The sequence below is a fragment of the Crocuta crocuta genome, unplaced genomic scaffold, assembly GCF_008692635.1.
Source record: "Crocuta crocuta isolate KB4526 unplaced genomic scaffold, BGI_CrCroc_1.0 scaffold145, whole genome shotgun sequence".
NCBI classification, from domain to species: Eukaryota; Metazoa; Chordata; class Mammalia; order Carnivora; family Hyaenidae; genus Crocuta; species Crocuta crocuta.
In genome coordinates, this window is record NW_027530857.1 from 3,644,350 (window position 1) to 3,661,085 (window position 16,736).

The window sequence follows — 16,736 nt, forward strand, 5'->3', positions numbered from 1 at the left end:
AGGGAGGCTGAAAGAGATTCAAGGAGGAGGGGGTTTGGCCAACCTAAGAGAGAAGAAAACTAAAGTTGGAAGGGTGCCTGCTGGAATCCACTGTTAGAAATTTGACAAGAGTGAGTAGAAACCAGGTCAGCGGATCAAGGAGTAGAAGGAGGGTGGGGAAAGTGGAGGCAGACAGCAGGGGAGAGGGTTCTGCAGAGAAAGTGGGCGTGAGGAAGAATAAAGTACAGAGGCGGAGAGGAAAATGCAGCCTGGGGGTGGGGGTTGGGGGTTTGGAGAACATCAATTACTGAAAAGTAGAAAAGAACAAAACTCACCCAGAGAAAGTTAAGGAAAAAAAAAAGGAACAGAAATCAAAGACGTTTTGAGTTCTGAGTTAGGCTGGAATTTAAAATCATTTAGCTCATCCTTTTTATTTTACAGATGAGGAAACTGAGGAAATGCAAACTCACATTCTGCCACTACAATCAGAAGTAGCAGTAAAAAGATCTGGATTGCCCACTCTAAGAAATACTTGCTAATTAGGGATGCTGATACATATTTAAAAAACTGCCTCTGATACGTTGCAATAAAAATAATATCTTAACAAAGGGCTAATAAATGACCATGCTGTACTATTCCTTTTCGGGTTAAAGAGTCTTCAAACAATTTTAAAATACTGATTCAATCTAAATTCTCCTTTATAAAGATAAATGGCAAAAAAGGAAAAAAATCTTGAAAGGTTTTAATGGATTTACATAGGTAATTACATGTTCCAATATGGTTTCTGGCTGGCTCAGTCAGTGGAGCCTGTGACTCATGATCTCTGGGATGTAAGTTTGAGCCCCACACTGGGTGTGGAGACTACTCAAAAATAAAAATAAAAATAAATCTTTAAAAAAACGTTCCAGGGGCACCCACGTGGCTCAGTAGGTGAAGCATCCAAATTCAGCCCAGGTCATGGTCTCGGGGTTTGTGAGTTCAAGCCCCGCGTCGGGCTCTGGGCTGAAAGCTCAGAGCCTGGAGCCTGCTTCGGATTCTGTCTTTGTTTCTCTCTGTCCCACTCCCACTCATACTCTGTCTCTCTCTAAAATAAACATTAAAAAAAAAATTCCAATATGACTGTCACAAGAGACATGTAGAATGTAGTTTCTAGATTTTCTAGAATCAAGATCAGGCTTTGAATTCCAGATCTACCATATGTATACCTTCTCTGATCTTTAGTTTCTCAACCTTAGACATGAAAATAGCACCTTGCACTTTGCAGGGTTATTGTGAGAGGTAAATACAATTATGAATTTAAAAGAACCTAAAGTGCCATAAAAGGCACTCAGAGTGGTGCTTCTTGAATTATTTGTGGTTAAGAACCAGTCTTCCCTCCAATTCATTATCGACGGATACCTTTTAAAAACACAACTACTGAAGTGAATTACTCGAAACATATTGCAAAGTTGACGTCTTGCGAATGTTACGTTCCTGTAAAGGTTCCTAAGTGCTCACTTCTGACTTGGGTAATAACCTCCCACGTTGGTGACGGGAAGTGTGCCGGGGGGCACTGGTCTACAAGCCGCTGCCCAAGCAGTAATTACAGCTCAGCGTGTGTCATGGGACAGCCCGGAAGCCAAAAGGCACCAGCTCTGGTACTAGGCAACCTGGACTCCAATTCGCTACCACCTGCTACCTACCCACCTCCACCCACGCTGTGCTTCGCGCCCTCATCTGTAAAACCTGGAAGTCAGCCTCTCTGGGCTGCTGCAGGAATTAGAGGAGTTTCTACAAACCAACCAACGTGAATAGTGAGTGTCTGAAACATTTTAGTATACCTATTTTTAATGTTTATTCATTTCTGAGAGAGGGAGAGAGAGAGACATCCAGCAGGAGTTGGAGAGAGAGAGAGACACAGAATCTGAAGCAGGCTCCAGGCCCTGAGCTGTCAGCACAGAGCCCGACATGGGGATCACACTCACCAACTGTGAGATCATGACCTGAGCCAAAATCAGATACTTAACCGACTGAGCCACCCAGGTGCCCTGTGACTGAAACATTTTAAATGCTGAACAAGTATTAGTAATTAATGTAACTATTATTTGAAAAAAGTGTGCACTAATAAACACACACACACACACACGTCATGACTCTCAGGGTAAACATTTTTATATTAGGGCTGTAAATCTGCATATTTTTGTTGTTTTTTACTTGGGAAAAAAATGGGGATTTAGTACTGCCAATAAAAACGGAAAATATTCTGATGTCTTTTATTGTTTTAAAAGTCATTAAAATTTAGTCAACAGTTGCTTTGTTTTGTTGTTCAGCTCTCAGTGTACCAGGATTCTTAAAGTTCTCAAGAGTTTTCTATTAAGCTTAGTTTTCTTTTTTTTTTTTAATGTTTTTTATTTATTTCTAGGAGAGAGAGAGAGAGAGAGAGAGAGACAGCGTGAGCAGGGGAGGGTCAGAGAGAGAGGGAGTCACAGACTGAAACAGGCTCCAGGCTCTGAGCTGCCAGTCAGCACAGAGCCACGAACCGCGAGATCATGACCTAAGCGAAAGTCGGACGCTTAACCGACTAAGCCACCCAGGCGCCCCTTAAGCTTAGTTTTCTAATATCATTTTAAGTTAAAAATTCAGGCAATTATACTATAAAAGTTTTTTTAAGATATAATCCATTTTCTAAGTAGAAAAACACTCTTAAAATTTTAATTATATCATGATTCTTGAAAGCACAACTTACTTAAAATTGAGAGAAAATAATACAACCCAATTAGAACAGTTGATCTGAGTTAGAACAAACTGGACAGTGACATTTTTTCCAGGGAAAAAACTTCCAAAGAATAATCCATTTTCCAATCACACAATTAAAAAGACTGAATCATAATAAATTAGTAAAAGCATACGAAAAAGAGTCATTATTGCACAGTTCAATTAAAACGGTATTTTCCATAAAAAAAAAAAAAGCTTGTTTGTTCTTATTGACATTGCCATGGCTGGACTAAAACCAATTTTCTCTAAATGACGAGAGAAGACAAATCTGTCCATTTTAAAGCCTATTAATGAGAAACCACTGATTTCATTGATCAGAAAAGATTAATTTATCAGGAAGAAATTCCTGTAAGAATCTCAGAGACTTAACAATGAATAAAAGCGGAGGCACATCCTTGCGACAGACGCCACACAAATCAGAGCAAATACCGGGTGGGAAGTACGTCCGCGCAGACGAACACAAGAAAAACGGTCGTCTTCTCGCCTCTCTTCCCAGGGATTCGGGCAGCGCGTCCGAAACCCACGCGAGACCTGGCAGGTGCCTGTGATCTCGCGAGACGGAGGCGGGCGGGCGGCAGCACACGGCCCAGCCGGTACAGGTACACCGGAAATGCCTCCAGGCTCCGGGGCGCGGGGGGCAACCGCCGCCTCCGTGCACCCACGACGTCCAGGACGAGAGAAACACGGAGGGGACATGGCTCTTGTTTGATATTGGAAAGAAGGAAAAAACCCTAGAAGTAACATTTCGTTAAGTCTTTCGTAAAATGGTATTTTTCTTTTTTGTTTTTTTTATATTTTTTATTTATTTCTAGGGGAGAGAGAGAGAGACAGCATGAGCAGGGGAGGGTCAGAGAGAGAGGGAGATACAGACTCTGAAATAGTCTCCAGGCTCTGAGCTGGCAGTCCGCACAGAGCCCGACGCGCGGGTCGNTTCTCGCCTCTCTTCCCAGGGATTCGGGCAGCGCGTCCGAAACCCACGCGAGACCTGGCAGGTGCCTGTGATCTCGCGAGACGGAGGCGGGCGGGCGGCAGCACACGGCCCAGCCGGTACAGGTACACCGGAAATGCCTCCAGGCTCCGGGGCGCGGGGGGCAACCGCCGCCTCCGTGCACCCACGACGTCCAGGACGAGAGAAACACGGAGGGGACATGGCTCTTGTTTGATATTGGAAAGAAGGAAAAAACCCTAGAAGCAACATTTCGTTAAGTCTTTCGTAAAATGGTATTTTTCTGATAATCACTCAAAGCCGACAACTGACAACACGCCAGAACGTGCCGTAGTGTCTAAGGCTGTGTGGAGCCAAAACTGAAGCCGCCGTCACCACCACAACGGTAAAAATTAGAGACGATCGGTCGGCTCATGTGCAAGACCAGGTATGAGACCCGAGAGAAAAAAATCAGATGCTTCGAATTAGGACAACAAATTTAATCGTTTTAGGGGCAGGTCTCAAACTGGGCACGAGAACTCTTTAAAAAGTACATGTAGGGAGCCCGGGTGGCTCGGTCGGTTAAGCTGCTGCGGCTTGGTTTTGGCTCAGGTTCCTGAGTTCCAGCCCTGTGGAGCCTGCTTGGAGTTCTCTCTGCCCCTCCCCCACTCACACTCTCTCAAGTAATTTTTTTTAAGTGCGTGTAGTGGCCCCTCCATATCCATTCCCTGCATCCCCCTCAGAAACAGATGTTTAGCTAGATACATGGACGTCTAGAAGAAACACTATTATTTCCCAGTTTCCTTTGCACCCCGAGATGGCCATCTTCTAGTCAAAGCGGCATGACTTAAGTGTCACGTACGGCTCAAAGACTGAAGCTTTAAAGGCAGGGAAGGGGAGGTATATCTTTCTCTTTCTCCTTTTTACTACTATAAGGTGGACTTAATGGATGAATATAAAGCAGCCACCATGGACTGTGACACAGAACGGGCTCAGCTTGTTAGCTGAGCAACAAGACTGAATCCTGTGTCGTTGCTACACCTCACCACCACCACACGACTACCTACTGAATATTGTTTTTCCTATGTGATGGAGTAATATACACCCACCTTGTTTGAGATAGTGTTTTTTTGTTTTTGGTCATCTGCAGCCCAGATGAAATCTACCTAAAGTTAAATACTACAAGGAACAGAACCTAAATAATGGCATTAGTTTACCTGTGCAGCAGGTAGGAAGTACTCTTACTACAGGCTGGAAAGCCAGGATGATTCCTCCAGGGAGTCATCACTAAACTCAGAGTTGGGGGAGAAGGGCACAGGATAGAGGCCAATAGATAAAATATAGAGTCTTCAGGTTCAGTGCTATGTCCAGACATGGTTTTTGACTACACTTGTTTGTAGAACTGACAAGAAAAAATAGATGGGAAGCACACTAAATTTTTAAGGGAAGAGGGCTACAAAAGACGCACCAGGATGGTCTGCATCGTATGTATCTGTACTACTCTTAATGCAACTTCCAGGTCTGAAATCAGCAACCGAAGGAGGCAGGCATGGAAGCATCAGAATCCATCCAGAACAGCATTCTCTCTAATGCCCAACTCAGATACGGCCTTGCAGACCACAGCAGTGGAGGACAATCAGCTAGGAGGCCCGTCCCCTCCCAGAGGGATGTCAGGGCTCTTTAGATGAGGTAACAGAGCATGCCCTTCCGTGCCAGGGCAGAACGTCTTCATGATTCTACAAGGCAGGCTTCACTAATGCCCAGTGAATAACAGCTGTTAGGTGTTTCCCCATTCCCCCATTTTTAAATGGGACTTTTAAAAATTTATGATCTTTTTTCTACTCTACTTTAAATGGGGACTTTTCAGCTGCATTTAGACCTTCTGAAAAGGACAGCATCAACCATAAACCATAGATATACAAAAGGAGAGGGTAAATGGAGGGGGCTTGGGTGGGTAAACTCTGTACTCAGCAGTAAGAGCAGTCCAAAGGGTGAGACTGTGGGAGAATACTAATTGTTCTCCACTATCTCATCTCCCCTTATTTCCAGTAGACCCCCATGTTTTCAGATGGGTGCAAGGCCACTCAAAGTAAAGACTGTATTGCTTAGCCTTTCTTTCTACCAAGTGCAGACATGTATTTAGGTTCTGACCATTTAGATAAAATCAAAGTGACATGTGTGACTAGGAGCAAGTGTTTAAAAGGGAAGAACACATAGACTCTTTTGCCCCTCACCTTCCTTCAGATTGGAATGCAAATCTGATCACCGGCGCTAACACAGCCATCTTGGACCATGAGATGAAAGCTATATCCCGAATCCCTTACATGCTGGAGCCTTATACAGCTCTACTGCCTAGCTCTGGACTTCCTTTACATGACTGAAAAACTTCTCCTTCCTTCACGTCTGTCACTTTCAGACATGTGAACTATAACTTTTATACACACTGATATACATATATACACATAAATGTGTGTGTAATCTAGGTAAACCCTTTCTCTATAGATTTTATAGCATCAACAAAATCAAACCAGTAAAGTTAATTGTCTAAAGAAAGGAGACTGGTTTTCCGTAAGACCTGTAATTCAGCCTTTCCTTCTGTCCATGGAAAGCCTATAATCAACCGTTACACTCTGCCCCCTATACTAGAGTTAATACTGGGGTTTTACTATACTTACCAAACATAGTGGCTATAAGTATGTATATAATATTAACCATGATTTAAGAATGCCAATGCCTAGGGGGCCTGGGTGGCTCAATTCGTTAAGTGTCCAACTTTGGCTGAGGTAATGATCTCATGGTTTGTGGGTTTGAGCCCCATGTCAGGCTCTGTACTGACAGCTCACAATCTGAAGCCTGTTTCGGATTCTGTGTCTCTTTCTATCTCTGTTCCTCCCCTACTTGTTCTCTGTAAGTCTCTCTCAAAAATAAATATTTTAAAAATGTGTGTTATTCCCTAAAAGACAGTCATCAAGTTTTACTGAGCTCTTAATATTCTACACCTAACAAGTGTCTGACAGATAGTCTATATCCAATAAGCATTAACTGAATAAATGCAAGACTCTGGTTCCTTTGAAATTAATACTACGTCACAATGATTTTTGGTCCTGTTTCCAGAACTTAAGTTGGTCAGATCTCAAGAGTCTGAAATTCAATCTTTAAAAACGATGATGGGTTACCTGACCCTCTCTTTTTCCTATTGCTTGCTGCTGACTTCGTGATGGTACCTTTCAGGTAATACTGCCAAGTCTAGTACGACATCCCAAATTACACGCACTGTATATGCTCCCTTGATTTCTTCCTGGGTTTTGATAAGAGCATAAGGTCTTAGAAAATACTGAGAGTTCAGGAAATGTCCATCAGAGAAGGACGATGAAGATGAGTATGGGAAGTCCAAGTGAGCAGTAACAGACTTCCCCTGTGCCAGCAGCAAGTGATGAAATGATCAGTGTTAGCAACTGAGACTGTTCATGGGCAGGGGTTCGAGCTGGATACTGAATACATCTGGTTCCAGGAAAGAAGGGGAAATAGGACATAGAAATCAGGACTTACATTTTTGCTACACGGCAGATTACGCAGGATGATAACTGCGCGACATCTAGCCATCAGTATAGCATTTTATTTGACTTGTACACACACTTTATGAAGACACTCTGTTCACAGAGATGCTGTGACAGATAAACCAGTCATTCTCTCCTTGTAGTTTTTCCTCCCTGTGCTCACAATCAAACACAGCTCCATCGGCTTACGCCAGGACTCTCCGCCTGCATGGGGAGTGAGAGCAAAAGGGAGGGGATACTGACTAAAGAAAGGTGTAGTAATTTTTGGAAGAAGGATATATAATCTGAAATTTTCAGTCTAATAATATAGTACAACCCTTAATTAGAAAATTGTGATCCTCCCTAATGTTTTTAAAAATGATCCCATCTGGAAAGGCCAGATGCCACAGGAGCAATGAAAAGCATTTGGAGGTTTGCAGGCTGGAGCGTGAATCTAAATTCTGCCAGGTATCAGCACAGTAACTTTGAGTAAGTCACTGTGTGCCTTAATTTCCTCACCTGTCAAACGGGGGTAATAATATTTTCCTATCTGGTAAGGGCTATTGTGAAAATTAAATGAGTTAATCTACATAAAGTAGGTAAGTACTTAACACATTGCCTCCAACATATTATATGCTCAATAAATATTCCCTTATAATTATTGTTAGCTATTAGCCAGCAGGAGTTCAGAGAACAGAGAATCTCTAAGAATGCAGAGTATTCTGTTCTACTAAAGGGAATGGATCAGTTTCTCCGCAAAGAACAGGAGATTTTCTTGTTTATGAAAAAGAGAACTTTAATTAAAACACACTGAGAAATAGTACTCTAAGCCTTCATCTCTCTGGTTCCAGAGTCAGTACCAAGCATTCAGTGAATACGTACTATCCCTGGCTCTTGCTCTTGTGGCCCTGGATACTGTGCACACAGCATAGCAATATGGTGGTGCAAGGATCAAGGAGGAAAAAATGAGCACCGTGCTCGGAAGCAGGCATGCAGTCAGCAGAGGACCATGGAGACATCACTACATCTCAACAGCTCTTGAACACTTATGGTACTGGGAAAAGAAAATCATCTAAAAAGCATTTTTTTCTCCAGAGCATCTAGCCCAGCACGAGCTTCCAAGAGGCAACTCTAGCTGACATTTGACCCTTACCATTTTTATTTCCCTAAAACTGCTATGTCCCTTGGCTTCCTTGGGTCATTTCCTCCTGCATCTCCTCTTACACTGGCCTGACCCTGCCTCTTCACCCTCGTCATAGGATCCCTTCACCTTTTCTATGACCCAAATGCTGGTGTTCCCTAGCCTTCCATTTTCTTTCTCCTAGATGATCTCATCACCCACAGCTTTATCTGCCACTCAAAAGCTAACTGGTCGCAAACATTTATCTCTAGACCCTCATCTCCTTCTTGGGCTCTTGACCCATGTTTTGTATAGCCTACATGGGCTCTCCCTGGGTTTTCTTCTTCTTCTCTTTTTAATATTTATTTATTTTGAGTGACAGAGGAGAAAGTGAGCACATGAGCGGGAGAGGGGCAGAGAGAGAGGAAGAAAGACAGAATCTCAGGCAGGCTCCATGCTGTCAGTGCAGAGCCTGACATGGGGCTTGATCCCATGAACTGTGAGATCATGACCCGAGCCAAAATCAAGAGTAGGATGCTTAAATTACTGAGCCACCCAGGCGCTCATCTCCCCTGGATTTTCTAAACAGGCACTGCAAATTCAGTATGCCCCAAGCCCAACTCCTCTTTTATACCCAAATTCCTCCTCCCTCTCATTTCCCCTCTTCTACTCGTGGTGTCTACTGCTGGTGTCTTGGGATAAAACACCATCCTTGATGCTCATGCATCCTTTCTCGCCTTCCCTTGAAAGCCCTCACTGTAAATTTTACCTCACCCTTATTTGTCAAGTCCACCTTACTGGCTCCATCACCAGAGCACTGTGCCTCAGACTGGAACAACAGTAGAGCGCCATGATTGAGCTGCTTAGTCGTCACAGACTCTGAGTTTTCAGTGAGTTGCTATCATGGATTAGTCATGGCCTGACCATGGGAAAATAACTAAACATCCTTGGGACTTAAGGATTAAATAAGCTAACATATGCCACTGCCCTATAGCAATGCTTGGCACAAAAGTAAAGCTTAAAAATATTAGCTAGTGGCTTTATTATTATCACCATATTAAATATTACTATTGGTATTGGTATTGTTGCATTTACTACAGAGCTGAGCACAAAACTATGAAATAAAAAGAAACAAGTGACTGAATCAGTATTATTGTTAGGAAGATTGCTATGCAGCAGAACCTGAAAGCCTACTTTATTATGCACTAAATCACTGTGGGCTCTCACCCAGTCTATTCAGCCAGTCTGAACTCTGATGCTCACTTTAAAAACTGCAGATGAGGGACACCTGGGTGGCTCAGATGGTTAAGTGTCCAACTCTGGACTTCAGCTCAGGTCATATTCTCACGGTTCTTGAGACAGAGGCCCTTGGACGCTGTGCTGACAGCACCAGGCCTGCTTGGGATTCTCTCTCTCCCTCTCTCTCTCTCTCTCTCACAAGGTAATTAAACAAACATTTTTTAAAAAACCTGAAATTAAAATACCTATCTTACATACTTGGCTACGATTCTGTGACTGCATCAGGACGTAATACAGGAGCCCTGTGGAATATGAAAAGCACTCTACCAATGAGCGGAGACATGCTTACTATCAGTACATGGTACCACACTATGTGACTTGACCCTCATGTTTGCAACACAAGCTGAGGCAGAGACACGTACAAAGGATGAAAGGAAGGCAGCTTCTCTGTTTCTGAAAGGAGTAACAGAACTGCACTGTGAAGGAGGAGACACAAGGTAGAAAGGGGTTAGGAATGATGGGGTTTCCCTCCTGACCAGGCCAGATGGAGAATGTAAAGCTAAATCAACGGAAGATGTAATTACCTTCAAACCAGTGAATCACATGTACGGTAATCCTAAAATAATGTAGTATTCAGCACGTGATGTCAGTATCTTCCACATATAAATACAATATCATGAGAAAAGAGAAAAAGGAAATGTCTTCTTGCTATATAACTGTTCCAATGATACGTATTCATTCTCTTGAAAAAACGTAAAATTGGCAACGGAGAGAAAGACAACAGAATGTCACTATTTCAAAAAGATATTTGACAAAAGATAAAATAGTGAACAAGGCCTCACGGACACCCAAAATAACACCCAAGTTAAAGATATTCGAAATGATGGAAAAAGGCCAGAAAACAACTCTGAGGGAACAACTTTGCCTAAGTTATTTGGGAGGTGGCTTTTCAGTGAACAGAAACACATTTGGGAATGCATCTGGAAGAAAACTTAATTACCTAATCCTTGCCGAATCTGGTTTTTGTTTTCAATTTCTTTTCCTCTATTCTGACAAATATTGCTGCTCAGGTGTCCAAGCTGCTAGGAATAAAACTAGGTATAAAAACTGTACGAAAATACAAGTTTAGCACAACATGTCTTTCATCAGACTGTGGTCCAGTATGGATAGGTAGATGATTGGGAGTAATCAAAGGAAGAAAAAGGACTCACGCTCATGAGTTAGCTTCTCCCCCCCCCCGCCCCAGACAGACTGGAAAAGTAGGTCACTGGATAGGCTGGGCAGTATGAGATGACCCTGTGACTCGCTTACAGAAATCACCTGGCCAAAGTGATCCTGGCTTTGTGCCCTCATTGCCCCTCTACTGTCTGAGTCCACAGCGGAGAGACAGGACGACAGAGCTTTCTCTGCGAGATTGTACCTCCCCTCTAGTGAGTTCTCCCTGCTGAAAGCTTCCCTTTGCCCCCGAGTGCTCATTGGTTATTGGCTGTGGTGCTGCATGGGGCAGTCTCTGGGTATAGTAAACTCAGGGGTGTGAATGGATATCACGATGCTAAAGGATTCATATTCTATAAGCAACATGACAAATTAATCCGGAATTACACAGCACACTGACACACGATTACGGCAAATTCTGAGAATGGATATATTATGTCATTAAAAGTCAACACAAAGAAGCTACAGGGAGGTATAGCTCAAGATCTATACAACTAGCAGGTAAAAACATAATGGGTCTAATTCATTCAAAATGTATTTACTGAGTGAGGGAGATGGTTCTGGTCTCTAAGTTTAAGGTCCGGTTAACACAAACCAAAAGGCCACTGGACTTCCAACAAAATAATCTGTGAAAACAAATAGATCATTTAATACATAAACTGTTTCATGTCTTAAAATGTATCTGTCAAGAGGACATTCTTTCATCTTCCCTTCATACGTGTGAATTTGAGGACTCAGAGACTCATTTACTCAGCACTAGAACACATGCTTGAGAGAATAATTCTGTGTGTTGCCACTGGTGAATATATGTTTATATGCGGGTTTACGTTGAAGAAGTAATTGAGTTTACTGCTCAAAGGAGGGGGGCCCAATCAAAGTCTATGTCCAAGGTCCTGAGGCCCTAGGAGCCCTAATTATATCACCTTCAGGATCCCAAAGTGAAAAATCTTCTCATTAGGAAGTAACTCTTTCAAAATCACATGAAAAAATACACAAAAAAAAACTTTTTGAAAAAATCCTGGTCATATCTTAAAAAAGAAGAGAAAAACCAGTTCAGTGACAATTAGTAAAAGGAGTAAAACTTGTGAGGTATTTATTGACAATCATAAAAACACAAATCTTTCTGAAACCAGAATGGCACCTTGGTGGTGTAGTTTTCTTCCATACCCCTCTGAATCCCATTATGGACTTGAAGGAATCATCTTACCCATTCACACAGAAGCGTCAACTTAGTTAATTTTCCAACTGGATTAATAAATCTGAATAGAATAATTTAAGTCATATGATTGCTCATGACCAGCTGTTTTAAATTGGTGTATTAAGTAATTTAGACACTTTTCTTTGCAAAGGTTGCGTGATTTAATAAATCCCCATATGTCTCTGCCTGTGCCAGCGCTACCGGGTTATCTCCAATCCAGCTGCTGTGAGGATAATGGCTGCCAACTTTCAAACAACTGAAGAGAATAATGAATCAACTTCAAGCTGGCTCATAAGTAAACTTCTACTGCTTCCAGCTAACAACCGGGCCAGTTTCAACAGTAAAGAAAATTAATTAAAGAGATTTCACCTCCAGTGGTGTGTCAGAAACATGGCGTCATGAATACTGCTGAACTAGTAGTTTAAAAGCCCATAGCTTCAGGTAAACTTAAATACTTTGGACTTCAGTCTTAAATGCTAAAAGTTGTTTTAAAAATTGGATTTTTTGATGAAACAGATTAGGGCATGGTCCATCCCTCACTTGTAAGATGCATATATGAGAAGTCTCATGTTCATGGAGGAAAAAAAAACAAACAAGATTCTCAGCTATTAAAGGCTCATGAGGAAAAAAAGACTTCAAAAGCTTCAGACGAAACGTTAACACAGGAGCTCAAACAGCAGATGCAAGGAGAGAGCGCCAAAGACATCATTTTAAGTCACAGTCATTTCACGAAAGCACAAAATGGCAGTGTGACGTCCTCTTTCTAAAAAAGACATTATTTTATTGAATTCTGATTTAACACTGGACAAAACCATTTGTGCTGGGTCAGTTATGCAGACCAGCAGTGCTACAGAAAACCCTGAAACCTTGGTGTTTCCAATAAGTACTCGTCCATTTGGCATAAAGCTATCTAGTTTTCATAGGAAAAATAAACAAAATATCAGAGCAGAATTCTGTTACTTCATTGATTTCTAAACACGTGTTACAGTTGAAAAGTAGTCCCCAGACAGGTGGGCCTCCCGGAAGGGACAGGAGCACGTTCTCACCGAGGAGCACAGGACCATGCTGTCCGTGCAGGCGACAGTGCTGGATGCTTCTCCACAAGCAACAGGGCAGACTAGACAAAATACACAATTCCATGGTTCTGATGAACTGTGTAAAACCAAGCAAGGATCACCATACTAGTGGTGATGACTTGTGTTCTTTTTTTCCAAAGAGTACCTGTAACTTTTCTCAGTCATCTGCTCTCTGTATCAGTGTACTGTATTGTCTGCCTTCTACCTTTTTCCAATACATCTTGTAAGTTAAAATCTAAGTATGAAATTGTATACCAAGGTTGCTTCTGCCCTCGCTGTACATATACAATACAGAGTTTTAATAAAAAATAAGCTTTTAGAGATGCTATGTAGACTCCTACTCTCCCATTCCAGTGCTTCACACTACTTGAAACTGACATTGTGATGGATGGGTGAGGGGTGGGTGTCTTCTCCAGGCAGCTCCAACATCCTGTCCAGGGATCACTGATATTTCCAGTGTTGGAAATATCGGAGATCCCTGGGTAGAGTACTTCGCTCTGGGATCTTCCAGATAGTAGGATAGTTCTAGAAAAGCTACAAAGATGCCTCAGGGTAATTCAGAATCCAAAGAAAGGACAATGAGTTTAACCCATGAGTAAAGGCAAGAGACTATTCTCTAACACTTTGCTGTGATCATCTTTTGACCTCTATATACCTCATGGATGCTGTTGAAACTGTTCAAGATGCAACAGATTTAAAAGGTCCATCTTTGGAACAACATAAAAGGCTAGAACTCACTGTGAAATTGTTGCCCGGTTAGATAGCCACAGTAATTCCCCAAACAACTGAGTCAGCACTTACCCAAGTGGAGGAGAAAGAGAGGTGTTGATTCCTTAACCTCACTGAATCACATTAAAGCAACCATTTGGAAAGTGTTCTAGTCTATTTTCCACAACAAGATGCATGTCTCCACTTGGCAAAATCTTGTGCAACAGCCATGAACTGCACACGTTATTTGCTACTGCCCTAGTAATAAGCAAGAGGCAAGAAACTTCACAGGTGCAACAATTTATTTGCAATTTTGAAAACATTCCATTCACCAGTGCCAACGTGCCCAGGACTCCCTCACAGGAAACAAGTTTACCTACAACAGCTAGAATAAATGCAAAGGAGGGATATGGGGAAACCTAAAAGCTGTCAAACATAAAGGTTCTTATTCTTTAGACTTGACCTCCATTCTGTTCAAGAGCAGAACGTACCATGGATGGTGGAGATCTGTCATTATTCTGCTTTCTACTTTGAAGGCTGTATATATTTAATGATTATAATTATGAAATCCTAGAATAAATATGCCTTCTATTCGCTCATTTGAATATTCGAACAATTAGCTGTGTTTGTTTGAATGCACACAAGTGTCTTTATTTCTAGTGGTTACGATAATCAAGAAATGCCTAGGGGTGGAAAAAAATTAGAAAGACATAAAGGAAAGATGAGGAAGGAAGGAGAAAGTAAATAGAAGAAGAAAGCAGATTTAAAAAGACTTCTATGCAGTCAGGATAAGTCACTAATTGAAGATGGAAAAAATAATTGCTCACAATTTGCACAAAGCAATCATATCCATGTAGCTCTCTGACATGGTACAAAGGTACATAATTATAAACAAGATGATGGAAATAAAAAGTTGTATCTTAATTAGGAGAAACAACAGAGGAAGAAATTATGGGGAAAAATTACGGAAGGTAGGAAGACACATGCCACAGATATGCCCGGATAAATGACCTATCGCCATGGGGGAGAGCAGTGCCCTAGACTTGAGAAGGTTTCGTATGACCTTGGCCAGCCCTGCTATTTCCTGCCTCGTATAATCACAGAAGGCAGTCAATGTTTGGTGATGATGAGAAGTAGGATTCTGAAGAATATAATTATGGGCTGCAAGTGTTTTTTGTGGAAGCAAAATGATCATTCATGTCTAAGATTGTGTAAATATGCCTTAATTTTGGTCAACAGCAATTTCAACTTTAAAAACACAGAATCCCAAAACCTCCTTATAAATCACCGTTCTCCAAATGGTCTTCGGGGATAAGCGGGTAAAAGCAAGGACGTTCCAGATACTCTTCGAAAAGTGCTACTTGGGAGAAAATTACCTACTCCGCGGTGACATGAGTTGGCCGCCCGCCACGTCGGGCCTAGCTCACCACCTCAAAAAGCCACATTAAAGGAGATTTAAGCAAAGACAACCCAGTTTGCATCTGCGAGGTCAGGTATAAAAATGATCACAATGCCAATTACCTTGGAAAGATTGTGGCAATCTCACACAAATTAATGGTATGTTGTGAACAGATGGGAGGTGGATATAAGAAGAAACCACATCAAGGGTCCCCTAAGGAAACTTAAAGGCTCTGAAAGTTTTAAAACTCTCGCCTTCCCTCTGGTACCTTTAATTGTGGCTACAATAAGTGCATTTTTGCCACATGCCTTCGCAAGAAAAAAAGAAATGGTTATTTCCTTAAGTACTAACAGACTTACTTCTCTTTCAGAAAATCCACCACTCTTTTGAAGTCAGCCACGCAGTATTCTCTTTTCATTTCCATGAGCACAGTGTCAGAGGCAGACTGGACTGGTATGTGCAGAAAAGCATAGACTCTGGGATGATTAAGGATTTTTGCCATTTCCTTTAAAAAAAATGGAAGGAAAAAACATTAATCATTTAAAGGGATCAAGTAATGGCTCCCTTCAGATCAACACTCGCCAGGGCAAGCAAATAAACACAGCTGAAAACAGTCCAATCACCCAGGTTCTTCAAGAGAATGTCAACTGGCAAGATTCTATGAGGACATTTGGAAATTTAATGTTACTTCCAGGGGATTCCATGCAAGAGCGGCTCATGTTTACCGTCTCTGGTAGGTGACAAAACAAAAGCAAACTCATGGAATGCCTCAAGGGCAAGATTTTTGAGTCTTTCAAAATAAACACTCCCTTGCCTCAAAGAAGTGTTCTTATTTTGCCTTGCTATGTTAGCAGGAAGACCACCAAGAGTTAAACAGTTGGGGCTCTACAATCCTGTGTACTTGGATAAAATCTCCAAATTTAAGGCCAGGCAACACTTTTTTTCCCCCCAAATACGGAAAGAGAAGAAGGAATATGTAGCTCATCTGTCTTTTTTCCAGCTAGTTAATGAACACGTGTTGTCTGAGTATCTACCATGCAAAAGACACAGCATCACACAAGGAAGCCAGCCAGGTGGCCCCGGGTCACCGGCTGATATCCAGATGCAGAGTGTGGAAGAAGGGAGGAAAAGGAAGAGGGTCTTATCTTACAAAGGTAGAGCAAAATGGAGTGAGATAAATTAGGAAGCCCAGAGAATGTTTTAAAATCCCTCAGATGGGCGCCTGGGTGGCTTAGTCGGTTAAGCGTCCGACTTTCGCTTAGGTCATGATCTCACGGTTCATGGGTTCGAGCCCCGCGTCAGGCTCTGTGCTGACGGTCAGCTCAGAGCCTGGAGCCTGTTTCGGATTCTGTATCTCCCTCTGTCTCTGACCCTCCTCTGCTCTCTCTCTCTCTCAGAAATAAAAAATGAAAATAAAATATAAAATCCCTCAGAGGATACAAAGGTGGGCAGGAAAGGAAGAGTGACATGAGGAAGCTGTGGTGATGTGACCATTTACGGAAGCACAAGAACACGAGACAGATGTAGCCCTTCTCCACCGCCCCATGCCACTGACTCATCAGCTGGATCCTGGGGGGGGGGGTAGGA

At 42.2% G+C, this 16,736-nt stretch overlaps 2 protein-coding genes across 11 annotated transcripts in view; one reads left to right on the forward strand and one right to left on the reverse strand.

Annotated features, from left to right (window-relative positions):
- Positions 1–16,736, reverse strand: part of CDKAL1 (CDKAL1 threonylcarbamoyladenosine tRNA methylthiotransferase) — a 700,075-nt gene that overhangs the window by 258,930 nt on the left and 424,409 nt on the right. For all 7 annotated transcript variants that reach the window (XM_077769569.1, XM_077769571.1, XM_077769566.1 and 4 more), the window contains one exon: positions 15,509–15,654. In XM_077769569.1, the coding sequence (XP_077625695.1) occupies positions 15,509–15,654 (146 nt within the window). The remainder of the gene's footprint in view (positions 1–15,508; positions 15,655–16,736) is intronic.
- LOC144235957 (uncharacterized) overlaps positions 3,808–16,736 on the forward strand; it is a 24,874-nt gene continuing 11,945 nt past the window's right edge. The window contains exons 1-3 of one of the 4 annotated variants that reach the window (XM_077769574.1): positions 3,808–4,106; positions 12,162–12,407; positions 15,520–15,882. In XM_077769574.1, the coding sequence (XP_077625700.1) occupies positions 15,666–15,882 (217 nt within the window). In that variant the 5' untranslated portion in view covers positions 3,808–4,106; positions 12,162–12,407; positions 15,520–15,665. Of the gene's footprint in view, positions 4,107–8,205; positions 8,246–12,161; positions 12,408–15,519; positions 15,883–16,736 lie in introns of those variants that run through there. The other 3 variants (XM_077769573.1, XM_077769575.1, XR_013336372.1) reach the window with 3 other exon arrangements.